The sequence below is a fragment of the Zalophus californianus genome, chromosome 9 (assembly GCF_009762305.2).
Source record: "Zalophus californianus isolate mZalCal1 chromosome 9, mZalCal1.pri.v2, whole genome shotgun sequence".
Lineage (NCBI taxonomy): Eukaryota > Metazoa > Chordata > Mammalia > Carnivora > Otariidae > Zalophus > Zalophus californianus.
The window spans coordinates 129,918,384-129,937,197 of NC_045603.1; the positions used below are offsets into that span (position 1 = coordinate 129,918,384).

The window sequence follows — 18,814 nt, forward strand, 5'->3', positions numbered from 1 at the left end:
TGCTTGCTCTGTGGGAGGGCATCAACAAGAGGCAAAGGCCACAGACTTACCACACGGAGCAAGCCCCGAACAGAGGGACACGGAAAACCATTTCTTGCAATGTCTTCAACAGATCTTTACACCAGAGACGTACCCCCCACTTTTCCCAGAGCAGGAAGCACGTGGGGCCGGCTCCTCCCTCCCCCGTCTGACTCCTTCATTGAAAGAAACAGACAGTATTACATGAGACACAGTTGGTCACCACCTACCGTTTGACTTTTCACTATCTGCAGGTTTCATCTGAATGGGATGATGCATCTAAAAATACAAAAGTGAGAAAGTAAAGGCAGATTGAACAACTGTATGAACAGTCTCAGAAACCCCACACTATTAAACTTGAGTCCTCAAACTGTTATAAGGACACATCAGTAATAACACGATCTCTCCCCGTCAAAAGTAACCCCATGAAAATGCAAGCCTGTGGTGACGTTCAGGAATAGAACCCCTTTTGAGTCACTGGGCCCTGCGACACAGGATTGGGCTTTGCGGTCGGACCTGAGTTTGAAACCTGGTTCTGCCACTCAGTATAGTTTCTGCCCATATCTTCTAGGCAGTTCTGGCTCTGCCATTCATCACTGCCACATGATTTTGGGCAAGCGTCCTGACTTCTCTGAGCTTCAGTTTCCTTATCTGTGCAACGGAGGTAACACCTGCACGGCAGGAATGAAATGAGCAAAGGCATATAAAGGGGGTGCCCGTGGACAGGGCACAGGACATGCGGGGAAAAATGAACTACTGTTATTCTGTAGTATATTACACATTGAAATGCAGATTGTCTTTGTTTTTCTTCCGGCCATGCTCTCTGCTGCAGGGATTTTTCTTAGACCTCACAATTATGAGTAATTTGAAGGTCTAGCAGTTGATTGATTTAGGCGCTATTGTGTAATTTTTCTCAAATACAAAGTATGACAGAGGAATGCAGAGCTACTAAAGGGATGGAGAAGGGAGGGGAGGGAGGAGGGAGGGCAGGAGGCACGGATCTGACGATCAGGTTCGCTTGGTAGGTGTGCAGGAGTGGGAGGAACCTGAGACAGAGTGGCGCCCAGGTCCTGAATCGCGGTGCCCCTGGGTGCTCTCTGGCTCTTTACACAATGCCCATCTCACCCCCGTGCATGATCCACAGAGTTTACTCCAAGTGCAGAACACTACCACCATTTCCAATTAAAATAAATTCCTCCAACCACTTTCAAAGGTCTTCTCGCTTTATATTTCATCATACCCCAAGGAACCTCAGAGCCACAGTGTAGATGCAATCACTGGCCGTGCAAATGCTCTTATTATAATGGGTCCCATTCTCTCTGAACCTTTAATTCCCCCAGTGGACTTCCATCACTTGCAAGCCCCAGCTCTGGGTTTTATCTAATTTAAAGGAAAGGGGAATGGTACTTGGCTCTGGCACTTAAATGATGGAAAATTATCATCAGGCAGTTAGGGCCATGTGTAGCTAATGCCTGGCAGGGTCTTCAAAACACAAGGGGAACGGGAAAGAGGGAGTACTATCAGGGGACGAGAGGCTAAATAATTCAGGGCTGCTTCGTTTATTCTAAAAGGCAAGATGCTCTTATGCATAGAACAGAGGCCTTTACATGTGGGGTCTACTCGGATTCCCACTCCATTAACATATTCAATTTGTGGAGGAGAGACCAGAATGAGAATGGAATGTTCAGGGGTCAGTAAGTAGACCAGTCTTTTCAGAAAAGACTGGAATTTATCCCGAAAAAGCAGACAGAAGTAAAATGTGGAAAGTCCTGGTTTGGGCTGGGTAAGGTGGGCTCTATGCTACAGCTAACGCTTGGGGAAGACAGGCTGAGTCCCTGCGTGGCTACCCTTCTAGCATGCCTTTATCCATCCATTCAGCAAAGATGGGTGAGGTACCCACTGTGTCTCAGGCTTTGGGCTAGGAACTGGGGAACAAGGCCCAATAAAGAATTTCAGGCCCTTCGGGTGCTCAGTGTGTATGGGGGAGGCTGACGTGTCAACAGCCCCAGGAGCAACATGGGAAGTGCTTTGCTAGACAGAACAACAAGGGGGTGCAGGAGCTCAAGGGAGGAGGCACTTCATTCTGCCTGGGGAGGAAAGTGAAGGCTTCTTAGCAAAGGGGACATGTGATTCGAGTCCTAAAGGTCAAGTTGGACTTGCTGGCCGAAGAGGGGGAAATGGCATCTGAAACCAAGAGAATATCCTGTGCAAGGCACAATGGTGAGAAAAAGCATACTTCCTCCTAGCAAGGAGGCCAATATGTCTGTGGGGAAGGGCGCAAGAAGGAGATGCGAAGGCAGTTGGCACCTGGGTCTCAGAGGATCCTGTGTACTAAGGAACTGAGATCGTGTCTAAAAGTCAAGTCAGGCATAGAAGATTCAGGTAGCAAGGGCAACAAGATCAAATCTAAATTCCAGAAAAGTCCTTTCTGGCTACGATGTGGTGGATAAATTGGGACAGGGTGGGGGGGGGGGCAGCTAAGAGGCTACTGCGGACATCCGTGTGAAATTGATGAAGGTCTAAACCTCAGAGGCAACTGGCTGGTTGTGGGGATGTGGGGGAGTGAGAACCATCACGGGAGCATGGCCCAAAGAGGGGAAACATGAGAAAAGTAGTTTTGGGGGAGACTGATTAGTGCAGGTCTGGCCACGCCACACTCGATGCGACTGGGGCTGGAGAGAAGTTGGGTGCCACAGAGCACCCAGGCTGTAGTGACGGCTCTGGGGCCGTGGGCATGGGTGAAACTGTCCAGGAGGGAACGTACAGTGAAAAGAACCAAGAGCCAAGGACTATCAAGAGAACCACAGAGAATATCAGGAAAGAGGAACTGAAGAGGGTTTGAGCAGGAATAACTGGTTCCGCAGGAGCCCCGCGGGAGAGCCTTCAGAATAAGGTGGTGGTCAGATCATGCTACGATGGAAATGCCCAAGGATCCCTTTGGATATGACAATACGATCTTCTTCTGGGAACTGATCAAAAGCAGTTTCTGTGGGGCGGTGGGGCCAGAATGCCACACTGCACGGAGCTGGGGAGTAATAGGGAGGAGAGCAGCAGGAGATACGAGAACTGTACACGACTATCTCAAGAAGATTCGCTCAGTGGAGTCTGAGGCAGAGGATGCGGACATGGCATCTTTCTTTTCCAGAGAGCAAAGACAACAGGCCAACGTGCTGAAAAGGCTCAGATGAGAGTCACAGGTTGAGGCAAGGAGAGAGGAGGTGAGCGTACCTACACTATGTACAGGACACAAAAATGAATGAAGAGGACTCTTGCCCTCAGCCAGCTTCCCATCCATCATGGCAGCTGATGTGCACAAAGAGAAAGAAGAACAAACGGTGGCAAACATCAGAAAAGGGGCCCAGACAGAGCGCTACGGGCATTCAGCCGGCATTCAGAGGCATTCACCTCTGATGTGCGTGGAGGTCTGGGGCAGCAGCTCTGGGAGCTTCTGCAAGAACAGAAATCGTTCTGCTCTAAAGCTGTCAAGGGCCTGGGGAGCATTCAGCCCAATGCTCTTCATTTATACGGCTGAAGGGAACCGTGACTTCACTAAGGACACGCACAGCTAATGACAGAGTTGTGATCAAATATCTTAGCTCTCTCCATTTCATTCAGGGCCGATTACCCCCAGATCACACTGCTTCTCTACTAAATGCCCAACATGGGACTTGGACGCACGAGCCTACGATGAAGGACCGCAGGCCCCACCCACTGAAGGTGCCGCCTTCAGTACCCCACCAGGCGGAAGTCACCTTCCCTCCTCTGACCTCCCTGAACACTTCATCTACGCACTTTATGATGAGTATTACTCCAAGACTTGACTCTTGGTTTTCCTGCAGCTGCCGAGAGACTCAGCTCCGTTTCTGACCTGAGACTGCCCCGAAGGCTCTGGAATGTAAGATCAATAGTAAGAACATGGCCATTGCCACTGCAGACTTGAACTTTGCTCTGGTCCTCCCCTGGCCCCGAGAGAGACAGAAGGTCAACTTCACATAGTTGGACTGTCAGAGCACGGTGAATTCTGAATGGGCGGTCACCCTCCTTCAGGTATGTCATGAAGACTATGGGGATCATGTGTGTACAGCCCTGTGACCTTCCTGGAGAGGGGTGTTCAATCAGTACTGTATTAAGAATGGCTCATTATCACGAACAGTGCATTTGAGTTACAAATTTATGGGATATAAACATCAAGGAAGACGAAAAAAAAAACGGTTTGGAGGAGTTGTTTTCATAATGTTGTTTCACTTCCTCAAAATTTCATTATTCCAAAGAAGTCTGGGAGATTTGTTGAGTGGAGCAAGAAAGTGACGGAAAGGAGCTGGCATTTAGTGGAAAGTTTCAAGGTGTAATGAAGGGATTCCTTTCCTACGACAGAAAATGGTTTCAAAGATCTGACACAGTCAGACTGGCATGACGCATTCGTTCACTTATTTCTTCGTTTACCAGATACCGTGTTAGCGAGATGCTGCGAACTCACGGATGGAAGAGTCTGGTCCCACTGGAGCTTATAATACAGTGGTGGCGACAGCCACATCAGTGGCACGCACACGCTGAGACACGCGGTGTGGGGACTCAGAGATGCCAGACACAGACACAGGCAGGGCGAGCCAGAGAAGGTGTCTGAGCCAGAGCAGAGTTTGAGTTCAGTCCTGAAGGAATCCTAACGCTCACCAGGATCCGAAGGAAGGACGTTTCAGAGTAGAGAACACACTCTGAGGCACAGAATAAGAGAAAACCAGCCATGTTGCTACAAGAGAATGATGTGACAACCTTCTCACTAAGAGAGGAAGCAACAGAAGTCACTAAAGGTCATTCACCGAATATGAAATACCTAAAGCAGCATAACCAGGCTAAGAGTGAGGGATATGCTCAGGGAGTGGAGAATTTCAAGTAAGATGAAAACAATGCAAGTCTACTCAAGCCTGAATTAAAACTTGGAACCAGACTGGTGGCCAGCAACCCTACCCTCACCACGTCGTCAAGAACGAAAGATGAAACCCAGGGTGTCCAAACCACTGCTTCTCTAGACTATGTCTGTTGCGAGGGGGGAAAATGGCTGCCCCCGTCCCCCCTCCCCCCCCGCCTTTGGGGGAAGGGCAGGGGATGGGGCCCGCAGCCCATGTTCTGTACCTGGAGGTCCCAGCTGACAGCAGAAGACTGAACGAAGGGCCAGGGAATTTGGCAGTCATGCTTCCAATCCCCTAATGCCTCACCAGTCCTAAGGCAATCTCAGAGTCAGGCTTGAGGGTGGTTCCCTAGGGGAGGACAGTCTTCAGGAATTTTTGCAGGGAGTCTCCTAAGAGACACATGCTAATGAAGTTGAATCTGCATCTCCATAAGCATACAGGGCGGGCAGTGTCTGGAAAAAAAATCTTCAGGGGTCTGTACTGTCATGATCTGTCCAATGGCACCTCTGTTGGAGGAGTCTAGGAATCGTACACACACCAGCCTGTGACACCCACAGGGCGGTTTTCCCGAGGCACGGTGAAACAGCAGTGCCCAGTCTATTACTCGTGTTCAAGTCAGCTTGTCCTTGGAGCAAAGCAAGACCACGGGATTCCCTGTTGGCAGAATGCTTGTCCTGGGGATATGCCAAGATCAATCGTTTTGGAAACGGATCCTGTTTGTGGCAGTAAATTTGACTTAACACATTTCATCAAGTTTGCATTTCTATGAAGAAAGCCTTCTAAATCTATTTCCTCGAAGATTTCTTTGCACATGAATTTTTCATTTTATTGTAGAACAACATTTTGCCTCCAGTTACACATTAAGGTACTGGTTAACTTCTTGGTCTCTAGCCCTGTTTCTTTTTTAAAACCAGATGAAATCTAACAAAAAGGGGAAATTTTAAGAGCTCCCCTTCCCTCCTGGTGGGAGGAGGGTGTGGGGGATGACTGGAACTGAGCATGTTCCTTAGAAATCGGTTTAATTTCGGTGACATCTGTGTAGTAAGTGTTCCATCCCACGTACAGAAGCTGGAAACTCCCAGAGGACAGTTACTGCAGTTCACCGAGGTCCATTTCTTGGGGACCTGACCAGGCTTCCAGTGAGTTGGGGCTTCTTGAGATTAAGGGCTGAATCTTGCACCAGATCTGAGCATGGCATCAACACCACCACCACGCAGGCTGCCGTCCCAACGTGGGCACTCTCGTGGGAAGCTGTCGGTGGGCGTCGGGGCATGCCAGCCTTCCAGTATAGAGCCTCCCCCCCCCCCCTTTCTCCCAGCACCTCCTGAGTGAGCGGCCCTTGGCCTTCCCTCCCCTTGGCCCCCCCCCCCCCCAACCCCTGGTCTTCAGAACGGCAGGTCTCCTGATAGGACCTGACGTTCCTCACTCTTGAATGCATTGACCTTCGACGCATCACAGAAGTGCCTGGCTGCAGCTCGTGAAAATGAACAGGACGTAACGTTGGAGCAAAGCCGTCACGCCAAGTCCGTGGGGGTCACCTCACGTACAGGGAGCTGTGCAGAGCCCCGCCCGCATCACGGGTCCTGTCATGTCACGGCGACAGGGATGGGCTGGCCCACAAAGCAGTGGCTTTCACGAGCTGTGCTCTCTGGAGTCCCCATTATACCTGAAGTCTGGCGGGATTTCGCCAAACCTCTCCGCCCCGGTCCTGTGGTGAATGAGGGGGTACCTCCGAGTTTCGACAGCCAGTGTTAACCCCGGCCTCGTCTGGGAGCTGGAGGGCCTGGGGGAAGGAGACATGGCTGGTTTCTCACACCGAGGAGAACTCGTGTTGAAACTTGCTTAACCCCAGCCATCACCCATTGATGAGTTAACCACCTTTAACACGAGATTCAATAAAACATGCCATTTCTTAACCTGAAGTGGGTTTTACAGTCACTCTTCTGCATCTCATTATTAAACCTGTCTTGACCCCTGAGGGAGCAGCCGTGATGGTACATATTATAAGCTCACTGCCCATAAAATATTTAAAGGGAGGGAAGGGGCGGGGTGGGAAAGACGTGACTTCACACGAGAGCCATGAGAAAATGACAGGACTCCAGCCCTTCAAGACCGAAGGGAACTTTTCTTTCCCTCCGTAATGATGCACATACAGCTCATGCAGACCACCTCCAGCCTCACTGTACAGGACACTGTGAAATACCCAAAGCACCTGTACTTCCTGCATGTTTCTCAAAAAAGGTGGTAGAAGTGGCAAAAAGGAGTTTCAAAAGATTTGCGTTCCACTGGAACGTGCCATGCCCGCAGATCAAGGTCTGTATTGTCGAGGGGTCTTCCGTTACGGTGAGGCACCCTGAAGCCATGTCGGCTGGCCCGGCTCTCCAGGTAGGTGACTGTGGCATTTTTGGTCACAGTTCTACTAGACTCGGCATCAGGGAGGGTGGAGAGAGACCAAGGTGGCTTCCGGAATGTTGACACAGCCTTACTAAGGTCTTTAGTATGGTCAACTTGCGAAGATACCTTTAACAGAATGGCACCTCTGCAAGAAACTGGAAGACCCAAATCCGTGTGCTACATCAGCTACAACCAGCCCATAGCTAACACCTGGTAGGTGAGGTAGAGAATTCAGGCAATTTTTGTGAGTTTTTTTTTTTTTAAAGATTTTATTTTCAGAGAGAGCGAGAGAGCGCAAATGGGGGGGCGGGGAGAAGGCAGAGGGAGAAGGAGGCTCCCCACTGAGCAGGGAGCCCGATGTGGGGCTCAATCCCAGGCCCCCCGGGATCATGACCTGAGCTGAAGGCAGACACTTAACTGACTGAGCCACCCAGGTGCCCCCAATTTTTGAGATTTTTTTTGTGTGTGTGAAAAACAGAGGAAATCCTTCCTTCTTGTTTTTCCTGTGCCAAACACTGTCGTAGGCTCTTTATGTGTCTAAACTGTTCCAACAACCCTGAGACAGGTATAAATGGGGAGCCAAGGAGGGTTGGGGAGCGAGAGAGCGAGGGATATGTAACCTGGTCAAGCCCGACACCAAGTCAACGGTGGAGCAGGGATTGAGACTCAGGACTGTCCCAGGCTGGAGCTTCCGTCTCTGACACTTCTCCATACTGCCCCTAGCATATATCCACGCAGTTGTGCTGCAGGTGAATTTGGGGTTTCTAAGAACCAGCAAAATTACCATAACTTCCCTCTTCTACACTAAACATAAAGATTATCTAACTGTAAGTTTCTTCCCTCTTAGACTCGTATACGAGTGTGTGCAGTGTGTATGTGTATACATATGGATGTATACGAGCATGTGTATTGCACATGCACATAAGAAACACTGTAAGTTAGCCTCAGAACAGGAATTACCGTGTTTCCTCCATGGAGAAGGTAGGAAAGAAAACTCAAAACAGCTGTAAAGATGGAGAGAAAAAACCCACAGCCTTAGAGCCATGTATGGAAAGTACTGCCCCAGCCAAGGAGCCATTTGACTGTGAAGGAGCTGTACGTCCTAATGCAGAGGTTCAGTGCTGATCCTCCCACAGTCCCTTCATCAGGCCCTCCTAAACAACACACACACGATGGAATCAGACCCTAAGATGTGTTTCATGGGCCAAGCTATCTGAAATGTTCCCCACCTATATTGAGAAGTGGACTGATGAAGACCAACCTTTACTATCACCTATTCTCAGAGAGGAAAATAATTTTGAATCCCTGACATTAACTGATCCTACATTTTGTGGTTTCCTCCCAAACTGGTAGTACAGTAAAGTACACTGGAATCTATAAATAATCAGTGTGGACCACTTTTTGTTGGCTAAGCATCATTCACACCAGAAAGCCCTGGCAGTGGGTTTCCTGTTAAGCGACTGGATTGCATGATGCCCGTCTATTTGAATATGGCTTTGGAAAGCCTGCAGAAGATGGAGTGCGGAGCTGCCCTCTCAAGACGGGGTTCCTTGGTGGAAGCAGAGTGCCTGGGACTCATCTACACTTTGAACCCAGGGCTATTCCACATTGCTTTTGTGTATGGCCACCAACGGAGTTAACACAAAAACTTGGCAACCAGTATTTGCTAACCTAAATTTTTACAGAAGTGATCTAAGCCAAGGAAAAAAGTGGCTTTGAACATGATGACAATAAAGAAACAAAAGTCACCTTTTCTCTTCCCACAGCAAATCATACTCAAGGAGAAAACTCAGAGTGGAAAGAACTATTTCTTCCTGATAGCCACTGACTGATACATGTGAAGTGCAGAGCGCTGAATAAAGTCATTACTATCATTATTATTTTAGCTAGCATAAAGGTTTCCCTGAGGTGGGGAGAAAAGGTCCCTTCAAAAGCCAGGATAACATACTGGAAGGAATGGCTTTTCTTGCTCACCTGGGAGGTATGCAGCTAGTTTCATTCAACTCCCAAATCCAGGAGAAAAACCTACAGAACCCAAATTATATATCTACTTTTGGCCCATCGGGCTGCAGGGTAATGACACTATCTATTTACATTTCTAGTACAATCATGTGCGATACCAGAGGAGGAAAAACAAGCAGCATAACCATTCAGTCCTGGAAAAAACATTTTTTTTTTAAATAAAATAAGTAAAATAAAACATGGCGGGAAAATTAGATTACTCTGGGTGGAATTCTAGGAGGGAATTTGGAATCTGTTACGGTGATTAAGTCATCATTTCTGACAGATTACTCTAATTGGCTGTCAAGTAACATTCCACAACCCCATCTGTAACTCGGTGTCCTAGTCACTCAGCCTATATTACCTTCTGTACATACACCATATACACACAAGAGAAGCTACAGCCCGGCATTTATTATACTCATTAGCTGTGATTAGGTTCTGTGTTTTCATACTAAATAGTAACACAAGCTTCCATTTTGCTTTATGTGCTCTTAAAATTACAAGAAAAATGAAGAGGCTCAAAGGAGGAGGCATGGGATGTGAATGAAACAAAATTGTTACAACAAAGTGGGAGTGTGTCGCTTTCCCGAGCCTGGCTACTCAAGAAGGATGTTACTCTGTTCTTAGTTTGCTTTTTCTTGGAACTATAGTCTATTACTTAGAAAGGTTAATCTCTGTCTCTCTGTAACCCTCCAGTCAAAGTTGGTACCTCATTAGCTGTTATTTCTGTAGAAGGGCTCTGCTATTATGTTTAGCAACATTATTGTGACGAGAAAGCCCTTTCTTTGATGACAGCTCAGGCCTCCCCTCCTCAGTCACTGCATCTTTGGGATATAAGAAGCATTTATCCAAGCCTTTGAGATCCCAAATAAATTTGGTGAAAAGCAAAGCATAACTAGTTAACCCTGTAAGACTGCACCTTGCTTTGTCTAGAATCTTGAGATCTATATATTTTAATGACAAAAAAACCGGAGGGCATAAAACAGTTCTAGAAATGAAGACAAACGGGCAGACTCACTGTAAGGAAAGGCTTGTAGGATTACAGTGCTGCGGGGACCTCCCCAAGTACCGCAGAATACCACACGAGGCTTTCGTATGACAGCTGGGAGATCACAATCACTACTGATTAATGAGCCAAAATTAAGAGAAAGGTAATAATTTGCCCTTATTACTAAATGGGAAATATACAGATATCCTTTCTAATCATGATTTCTTTTTGATTGTGGAATTGTCTTCCAAAACCAATGATGGATGCTCCAAGAGTCATTCTTCCAGATGTTACCCAGATGCTAAATTAGACATGCTGCTTAATTGAGCCATGCGAAATACACACTGAAATAATAATGCCTGGCCTGGCCATTAAGGAGTGGTTTAATGACCTGGGTAGTTCATTTATATTTCCAATACTATGACTCCACATGCCACAAACTTAGCATAATCTCATACTTTAAGACAAATGAGTCTGGTTTAAAAATAAATTGTCCTTCTGACATTAGCCTTTGCCGGTAATGGCCATCTTTGGGTTCAGCTCTCACACAGCCTTGGGATAAAGGAGAACCCAGCCTGCCAGGCTCACAGTGGCTCCTTTCTCCAACACCCCTGTTTTCAGGTCGTCCACCACTACCTTGTTCTCCCCACCCTGTGAAAGGGGATGAGCTGAGCGCTGCGCTCGTGCCTGGGTCAATGTGCCTCTCCAGCTGGCCTTCACTCTGCATGGGGCCGGAACCCTGCTTGTTGACCTGGCCCTTCTGTGACTGTTCACTCCCTGTGAACCCAGCCCGGAGTCCCGGCCAAGCGGGGGGCTCGCCTCCTTCCCAGGGCTCGACCCCATTACTGGCAATCCCTGGTACTGCTTCCCAGAATCCTCTCACTCAGGCGCTTTCGGCCACACCCCTGCGGCATCCCCACAGGAAATACCCTTTGGACAGCGCAACCTGCTGGCCTGCACTTGAGTTTCGGTCAGCCATTGGAAGCTTGCATGCTGGATGAGACAGCTGCTGGGTGTGTTCCCCCAGACCCTCACCTGACTGCCGCTCTGGCTTGGCCCTACATTTGCTGAGTTTTCTTCCCCTAGGAATTCTCCGTGTAGATCTCATTTCCCTGCAATTTGTTTTTCTTCTTTACTCCTCACTATTTCCCCTGCTGCCACCTTGTTAGCGCCTGGTTCCTGCTCCCTCAGACTCCTGAAATGACCCCCTTACCTCTTCTGGTCCTTGCCTTTCAAGTGTCCCATACACCACTGCCTTTTTAATCTGCCTAAAACTCTGGTCTACTAATTTCTGTCTCTTGCCCAAAAACTTTCCATGATCTGCCAAATTAAATTCCAGCTCTGTGGGCTTTCAAACAACTCCATGCTTTGACCCCAAATTACCTTTTCAGGCTTATTTCTCATGATTGCTCAACATTTCTCTTCAACTCTAGTCAAACTGGACAACTCCCTCTTACTGGAACTTCATCCACATGCTTATCCACAAAAAGGCACAGTGCCCCTCCTCAGGCATGAAGAGACAGTATTTCCGTTGCCAATATTACCGCTGTGTATTTGTCACCTAGGAACACCTAATGTGTTATTAGGTTGAATTGTGTGCAACTGCCATTTTGTAGATCATAAATAGTTGAATATTGACAACTTTATAGGCTGCAACCCTGTCTACTGCATGGCAATGAAACTGCATTATGTCCTTTTCAACGGACTCATGAGAAGCCCCCGGTGTTCAACTGATGTAGGCTCTTCCCTTTGTAAGATTTGGAGAGCTTTCCAGTAATTCATCCGCAATATTTACAAGCTGTATGAGCTCAATTAAATGTGAACTTGATGACACAAAGCAAAACCCCTCCCCATACCAACCATGGCGTCTATGGGTGTTCCACGTGCAGCATGGGGCTCCCTGCGGCCACTCTCTGCGGCTTCAACGCTGTTAAGATTAGGGATGCCTTATCCCGTAATCTCAGGTTCCCTTTCAACTTCAAGGCAAACTAAAGTCACCACAAGAATACCCTTCTATCAAGCAAATCTTTAAAACCTCTGGTTCAAAACTAACTTGGAAAACTTAAGCCAGCTGTATCTTCCCTTGAACCTCTGACAGGGTACTGGCGGTCTCATCAAATCCACGGAAAAGCCCCACTGAATTTCATATTCTACTGATCCTTCCCTAGCTTAGCGTCAGAGTCCTGAGTTGTTTGAGTTGCTCTGCCAGCCACGTTTATTAATTAGTGTCTAACATCTCCATCTCTGCAAGTTGCAACCTCTCATAAAAAATGCATGGTTTGATTGGCTTAGGAATGACAACTCCATTTACATCAGACAAATAAATACGATACCTCACTCTGTAGCCTTTCTCCATTTGTTTATTTAGCTACCTCCATGGCCTTTGGGATTTATACTAAGTGAATGGAAGCAGATAACTAGTGTAATTTCCTCTCTTAATCACGTTTAGGCAAAAAATGATTATCTCTTTTTTTTTAAACAAATGAGGCTGGTTTTTAAAAAAAATTATTCCCTACTAAAAATAGATGGCAAGTTTGAAAAAAAAAATGCCTTAAGGGCTATTTCATACTAGCCATGTTTAAAATGCAAATCCATTACACATCTGATATGCTTTTTAGCAACTCTATTTATTCATCTCATCTTCTACAGTAGTCCTAAACTTTGGTTGATATTTTGCCAAATGAAGATCTCTCCTCCCGTGCAGCTAATTTCTTTATGAGTTCGAATTTAATTTTACTGTCTCATTTTGATTCCTACCTTCTACTCTCATGTGTGAGATCGTTTACCAACTCTGGAAATTACTTGTTGGCCGTGCTCAGGGAAATTATGACAGTTCAATTGTTCTATAAATACCCTTGCCCTGAAGCTCAGTCTTCTGAAGATCAGATTCTGGTTTAGGCCTTCAAGTATACAGTACTGTAACCAAAATTCAAATGGCGGAGGAAAACTCAGAAAGGGGATACATTAAGAATACGGGAGACATTTTATATTAAGGAAGAAAGGCAAGAAGCCTTTGTTGACAGCACGTGATCTGCATTGGCTCATCTATTTTGATGCTTTCTTCTCTGAATGAGGTCTTGGGAAATTTGGGCTGCTTTATTTTCTCTGTAGTGGAAAGAACATCACAGTTACCAACAGAAGGTCTGGGTTTGAGTCTTGGCTCAACTTGGCCAACTCCAAGTACCTATGGTCAAGCCACTTGACCTCCTTAACCCGTGGTAAACTATTTGAAACAAGGATCATAATGGAAACCTCAATGCATGATTGTGAGGACTGAGTCAGATTATATAACAAGCTGCAGAGAAACCTAGGATTATAAGCTCTTATTTTCTTAATCCATTCAGGTGTTACAACCAGAGTAAAAAATGCATTGTGACCACATATGTTCGTGCCTCACCAAAAATGACTGTCTTCTGGATTAAAAATGTCTGAATAATAATAATAATAATAAAAAAAGAGTAGAGTAGGGGTCTAACCTGGCCAAAAGGATTGTAATGGAGAGCCCAAGTATCGAGACCGCTCTCCGACTTCCCTCTTGTACTCCACCAGTTTGTAAAGAACTCTTGAGATTTTTTTATATTGAGTGTCGATGAATAGAAGCTATTCCTGAGAGTTCATGTATTCAACACCCATTTGTTGAGCAGCATCTCTAATATGAGGCTGGGCTCTGAGAATGTTCTCTCTCCTTGAGGCATCTGGAGCTTACTACGGTGAGAAACAGGTAGTTGAACAACTGGGGAGAATGAGATTCAGCAGTGATAGGTTGAATCTCAGCATCTGCTACAGCGGATTACAATGAAGGAATACTCGATTCCACCTTCACAGAAGTGAAACGACACTCGTGTGGGATCCAATGGCTGGAATGCAGTGTGTGAACAAGAGCGTCATAGAAGCTGGAGAAAAAGTAAGGGACACAGCGTGGAGGTTGGATCTCAACCTTAAGACCACCAGGTGTGTTCATTTTTTCAGCCATAAGACACAACACAACCACGTTCACGCACTCCTGCGGCACAATGGGGGTAACGTGCAACCGCAGTGCCCTCTACTTCTACCCCATTCCCTCCCACTCAAGGGAGCACCTGGAAGATGAATGAGTGTAGTCATTATAGGGAGAACTTCGAGAATCTCTTAATCCCGTCTGTGCTTTTACTAGCTGTGGTGACAACTCATCCCGACCGATAAAGAGGGCAGAATTCCAGAGATGCTGCTAAGGGGGAATACAGGATTTCCTTGCTGATCAGAAATGGGGTACTGAGCTGGAGCGGTATGGGAAGAGGAGGGGTTGAGGATGACTTCTGGCTTTTTGTCTCGGGTGGTGTCCCCATCCACTCAGACAGGTACTACGTGAAGGGGGCCTGGGTGCTTAGTTTTACTGTTGCCTGTGGACAAACTGCATGGAACTTTCCAGTAGCAGCTAGAATCAGAGAAGTTTGATATCAAGATCAAGATTTGGGAGGCAGCAGGGCACTGGAAGCAGAGAATGAATGACGGAAATCAGAACTCATGCAGAGTGAGACCAAAGGGGTGAAAACAGAACCCTGGGGCATACACAGTTCTTGGCTTGCTATCCTCACGAGAGACAGCACGGTCCTTTTTATTGGGAGAAAGTAGGTTTTCAGTGACTTCTCTTCGCTGTATAATGAAAGCCCCTGGAAGGCTTATGGTTTAGGATGTCTTTATAGGGTCCCTTTTGCACTCAGCCCTGCTCCACCCCAGCGTTGCAAGCTTTAGGCTTATCCAACATTCCCTTGGGCAAATCGACACCATACCTAGCCAGCCAATGTATTTATTCTTTCATTGTTTAGAATTTTGTTAAAGTCAGAGCTAAATTTTCATTTTCCCACTAAGGCCTTTTAAAATTACCACGGGAAATAATTAACATCGGCATTACCATAAGACTTGAAGGGCATATCATGTTCAGAGAAGAGAGTCAAGCTAAGATGCTTATGAATGCACCCGAAAAACTCCAACTACAACATCTGTCTAACCAAATGCCGTCAAAGATACTGAAGGTCATGGTCCCTGGGATGCTATTTTGGGACGCAGGCACTGTGTACAGATGCCTTCGAGAGACCTGCTTCATAAGAGGTCCATGATTTGTATGCAAAGTGTTTTTCCATTTTCCTTTTCCCGTCCCTGAACGTGAGTGGCTATCTCCTGTGAGGCGAATTACACAGAAATATGACATGAGCGTGCCCTTACACACCAGCACAACACACTTCTGCTTAGCCAACATCGTCAAAGTACCTTGAGGAGGCATCACCAAAGATTGCTACAAAGACCAAAATGTCCTCACCCTTGCTCACTCCCTCCCTTTCATGCAAAGGAGATTTCATGGTTAGCCAACTGGACTGAGAGTCTAGAGCTCATCTTCACTAATGAGCCAATGTGCTGACCATGGCCGCCTCATCCTGCTGTGAGGGTTATGGACTCGTGCTTCTTGCCAAGGGTGAGGGGCTCAGCCCATGGGACTCAGGCAGAGAGTACCGATGGGAAAGCATGGTATGTCAGTCTCCAAAAATGCCTGCTTAGGAAGGAGAAGCTCCTCTGCAGCCCCAATCTATTAATTCATCTCTAATCAGAGATTAGAGATGAAACACAGAAGTGGGGAGAGCAATGTGAGGATGAAACCCGGCGTCTGCTGTACCCTCCTCCCTGGTCCTTCAGTATCTCCCTTCTCAAGAGGGGGAGTCTGCTCCCCTGGTGAGTCTGGCTGGGCTTGTGCTCGGACCACAAGCTGACAGCAGGCAGCACAAGGGATGTGGCCTGACTTCTGAGGTGACGTCAGAAAAGACCGATGCTGATGATGTTTTTGTCCTTGGGGCGGCACAAACTCAGCTGAGGGCTGTTCCTCACGAGCCAGTCGTTTGGTTGCGATCAGCGAAAGAAACACAAGGTGCTGGCTTGCCCAAGTTCCCAGGGAGGCCTGATAATGTGACTCTCCCCTCCTATATGCCTTTCCCGGGTCCCCTCTTCCGTGCTGGTCTAACACACCCTCGGCAGGTATGGCACCCCACATGCGTCCTCCCCTCGGGGTGCACTCATCTCTCGGCCTGGCCCCTCTTGGCTTCCCTTCCCACCTGGTTCCTCTGGTCACTTTCTGCTTCTCATTCGGTCACCCGGCCGCCACCCACACGCCGATGCCGGTCTGACAAGGCAGCAGCGGGACTCAGGCACGCGCTGGCCGTGTCGGTCTGAACTTCCCTGTGTGACAAATGACCCTGGGCTTAGAGACCGCTGCCCAGGATGTCTGTTGTATTTCCAGGGACTGTGAGTAACCCGACGTGGGAAACGCGTCTCCAGATGCACAAGAAGCAGGGGTGGAACCCAAGAACCCACTCCAGGGAAATCCCACAACCACCATATAGGGCGGGTGACATTCTTTGTAAGCCTCCCAAATTAACACACGTATACAGGTTCATAAAGTACCTCCTTCTAGAAGGCGGTATATTCTACCCTAGCACTCATGGTCGTTACATTTTCTTCGTCTGCGCAAGTCTCTCAAGCTGTGGCTATGGAGAGAGACAGGGTAGTAAGGGCCTTGCTGTTTGACCATGAACGGTCAAACAGCAAGGACTCTACACGCCTACGGTTTCCGCAAGGTGGGACCGCGCGGCCGAGTATTGCGGATTAACTCTGTGTGGCAGCGTTATTGTTCCTCTTGCTTTAGAATGAGCTTATTCTGGCCAGAAAACCTGCGCTTAAAATAGCACCAAGTCCATTCATCCTCTTAGAGTCTGGGGCATATTAATTCTATGTAAGTCTCACTCAGGCGGGATTTTCCGGCAGGTCTTTGAGAGTCAATGGCATGGAAAAGACCCAGTTGCCCATATCCAAAGAGGCTGCTGGACAACAAAAGACCTCCTCATATGCCAGTGACCTCTCTACCTCCTTCCCGACCTGCCCCACGTGGTCGGGTCACCCAGATCACTTTCGGAAGCCTGCGAGGGAATGAGGGAATGTGGTTCGACCTCCAGCCACAAAGCAGCTCCGCCGTCTTGAGCACTGAGATGCAGAAACATACCCACACTCCTGCAGGAGGTATGCATGCATATGCAGTCAGAGCTATCTAAAAGTGAACTGTGACAGAGTCCCAGGATAACAGTCCTGGTGAGCCCTGGTCCTATCGGTGCATATGCATCAAACTTTGCTATGCACACACAGCACCCGGGATCAAGGGCAAATACAGGTCCAGGGCGAGGCCCCAGAGTCAGCATATCCAACACATTCTTGATGTTTCCAGTGCTGCCGTCCGAGGGACCACCCTCTGAGTAGCAAGGCTACCTGCACTCGTGGGAGGGTAACCAGCAGGTGGGAGTGCTCCCACGCATCCGAACGAGCAGAAGAAGGAAAAAGGCTAATTACCATCACCTTACCCTTGGGGTTGATGGGTGATCATTCTCCAACAGTGGTTTCCAAAGTTGGCTGAACACTGGCATCAATTTAAAAATACCGATACAGGGCTCCCCGCCCCTGAGAGATTCTTATTTAATTTGCCTGGGGCACAGCCCAGGCATGTGTAATTTCAAAAGCTCCCCAGGTGAGTCTTTGGTGCAGCCCGAGTTACTAATCACTAGAGGCAAATGGACTTAAACTTGGGACGACTTTCGCTTTTCTTCATCCCTTTGTGTAAAAATTCATCTAGTTCACCTGTCATTTTAGGTAAATGGCCAGGAAGAACATTATTCCTGAGTCCTTCTCAGAGGGTGGAAAGGAGAAAAGAATCAGCACGTCCGCCTCACATCGCACAGTGGTAATGCCGCGGACAGGGGCGCTTGGGCCCTGACTTTCTGGTTCTTTAAGTGACGTGTTTGGTATAATCTCGTACAGAAATTGTGGGGGCGTGAGGCGCGGACAAGAGCAACAGGTTCGCACTGCTCTTCCCAATCCACCCCGCCACCTATTCTGGGCTTTTGCTTCCTTGTCTGTAACCTGAGGGGTGGGCAGTACTGTCTCCAAAAACACTTTCAGCTTCCACAGCCCATGACCTATGCTGAGATGGGGTCTATTTTCCTCCACACGCCCCCTCTTCTTCTGCTGACCCAGAGAACCACATTCAAGGAAACAGAAATCTACTGAAAGCAGCCCCAGGATTTCCCAGGTTTGGGACTCCTCTTTTCCTTACTGGATGATATTTAGTTTTGGTTAATGACCTCCAGGTTTTCCAACTGGGCAATGCTGACTCAGGAATGATTTGGGTAACTCAGTGATTAGGGTTCTCTAATTGATGCCCCAGTGGCACTTGTGAGTTTTGGTAGGATTTGTGATTACAGTTAATGCCTCCATGAGCTGCAGAAGAAATCTAAGATACAGCTCGTCCAAATCTAGGCTGAAGCGCCTCTCCCTATTTAAATGATAGTTGGTAAGTATTAGTGAATCATCAGATACGAAGAATGGTTAGGATTACAGGTGAAGTTAAACTGAATTAGAGGACAGTTGTCTCTCACACCATCCTCGTATCTAGGTGGAGGAGGTCAATTATTAGCCAGAAGAGACATTCCAT

At 47.6% G+C, this 18,814-nt stretch overlaps 1 protein-coding gene across 11 annotated transcripts in view; it reads right to left on the reverse strand.

The window, feature by feature from the left end:
• The window catches only part of CELF2 (CUGBP Elav-like family member 2), a 797,242-nt gene that overhangs the window by 77,093 nt on the left and 701,335 nt on the right, over window positions 1-18,814 (reverse strand). For all 11 annotated transcript variants that reach the window (XM_027593429.2, XM_027593422.2, XM_027593424.2 and 8 more), the window contains one exon: window positions 249-297. In XM_027593429.2, coding sequence (XP_027449230.1) covers window positions 249-297 — 49 coding nt within the window. The remainder of the gene's footprint in view (window positions 1-248; window positions 298-18,814) is intronic.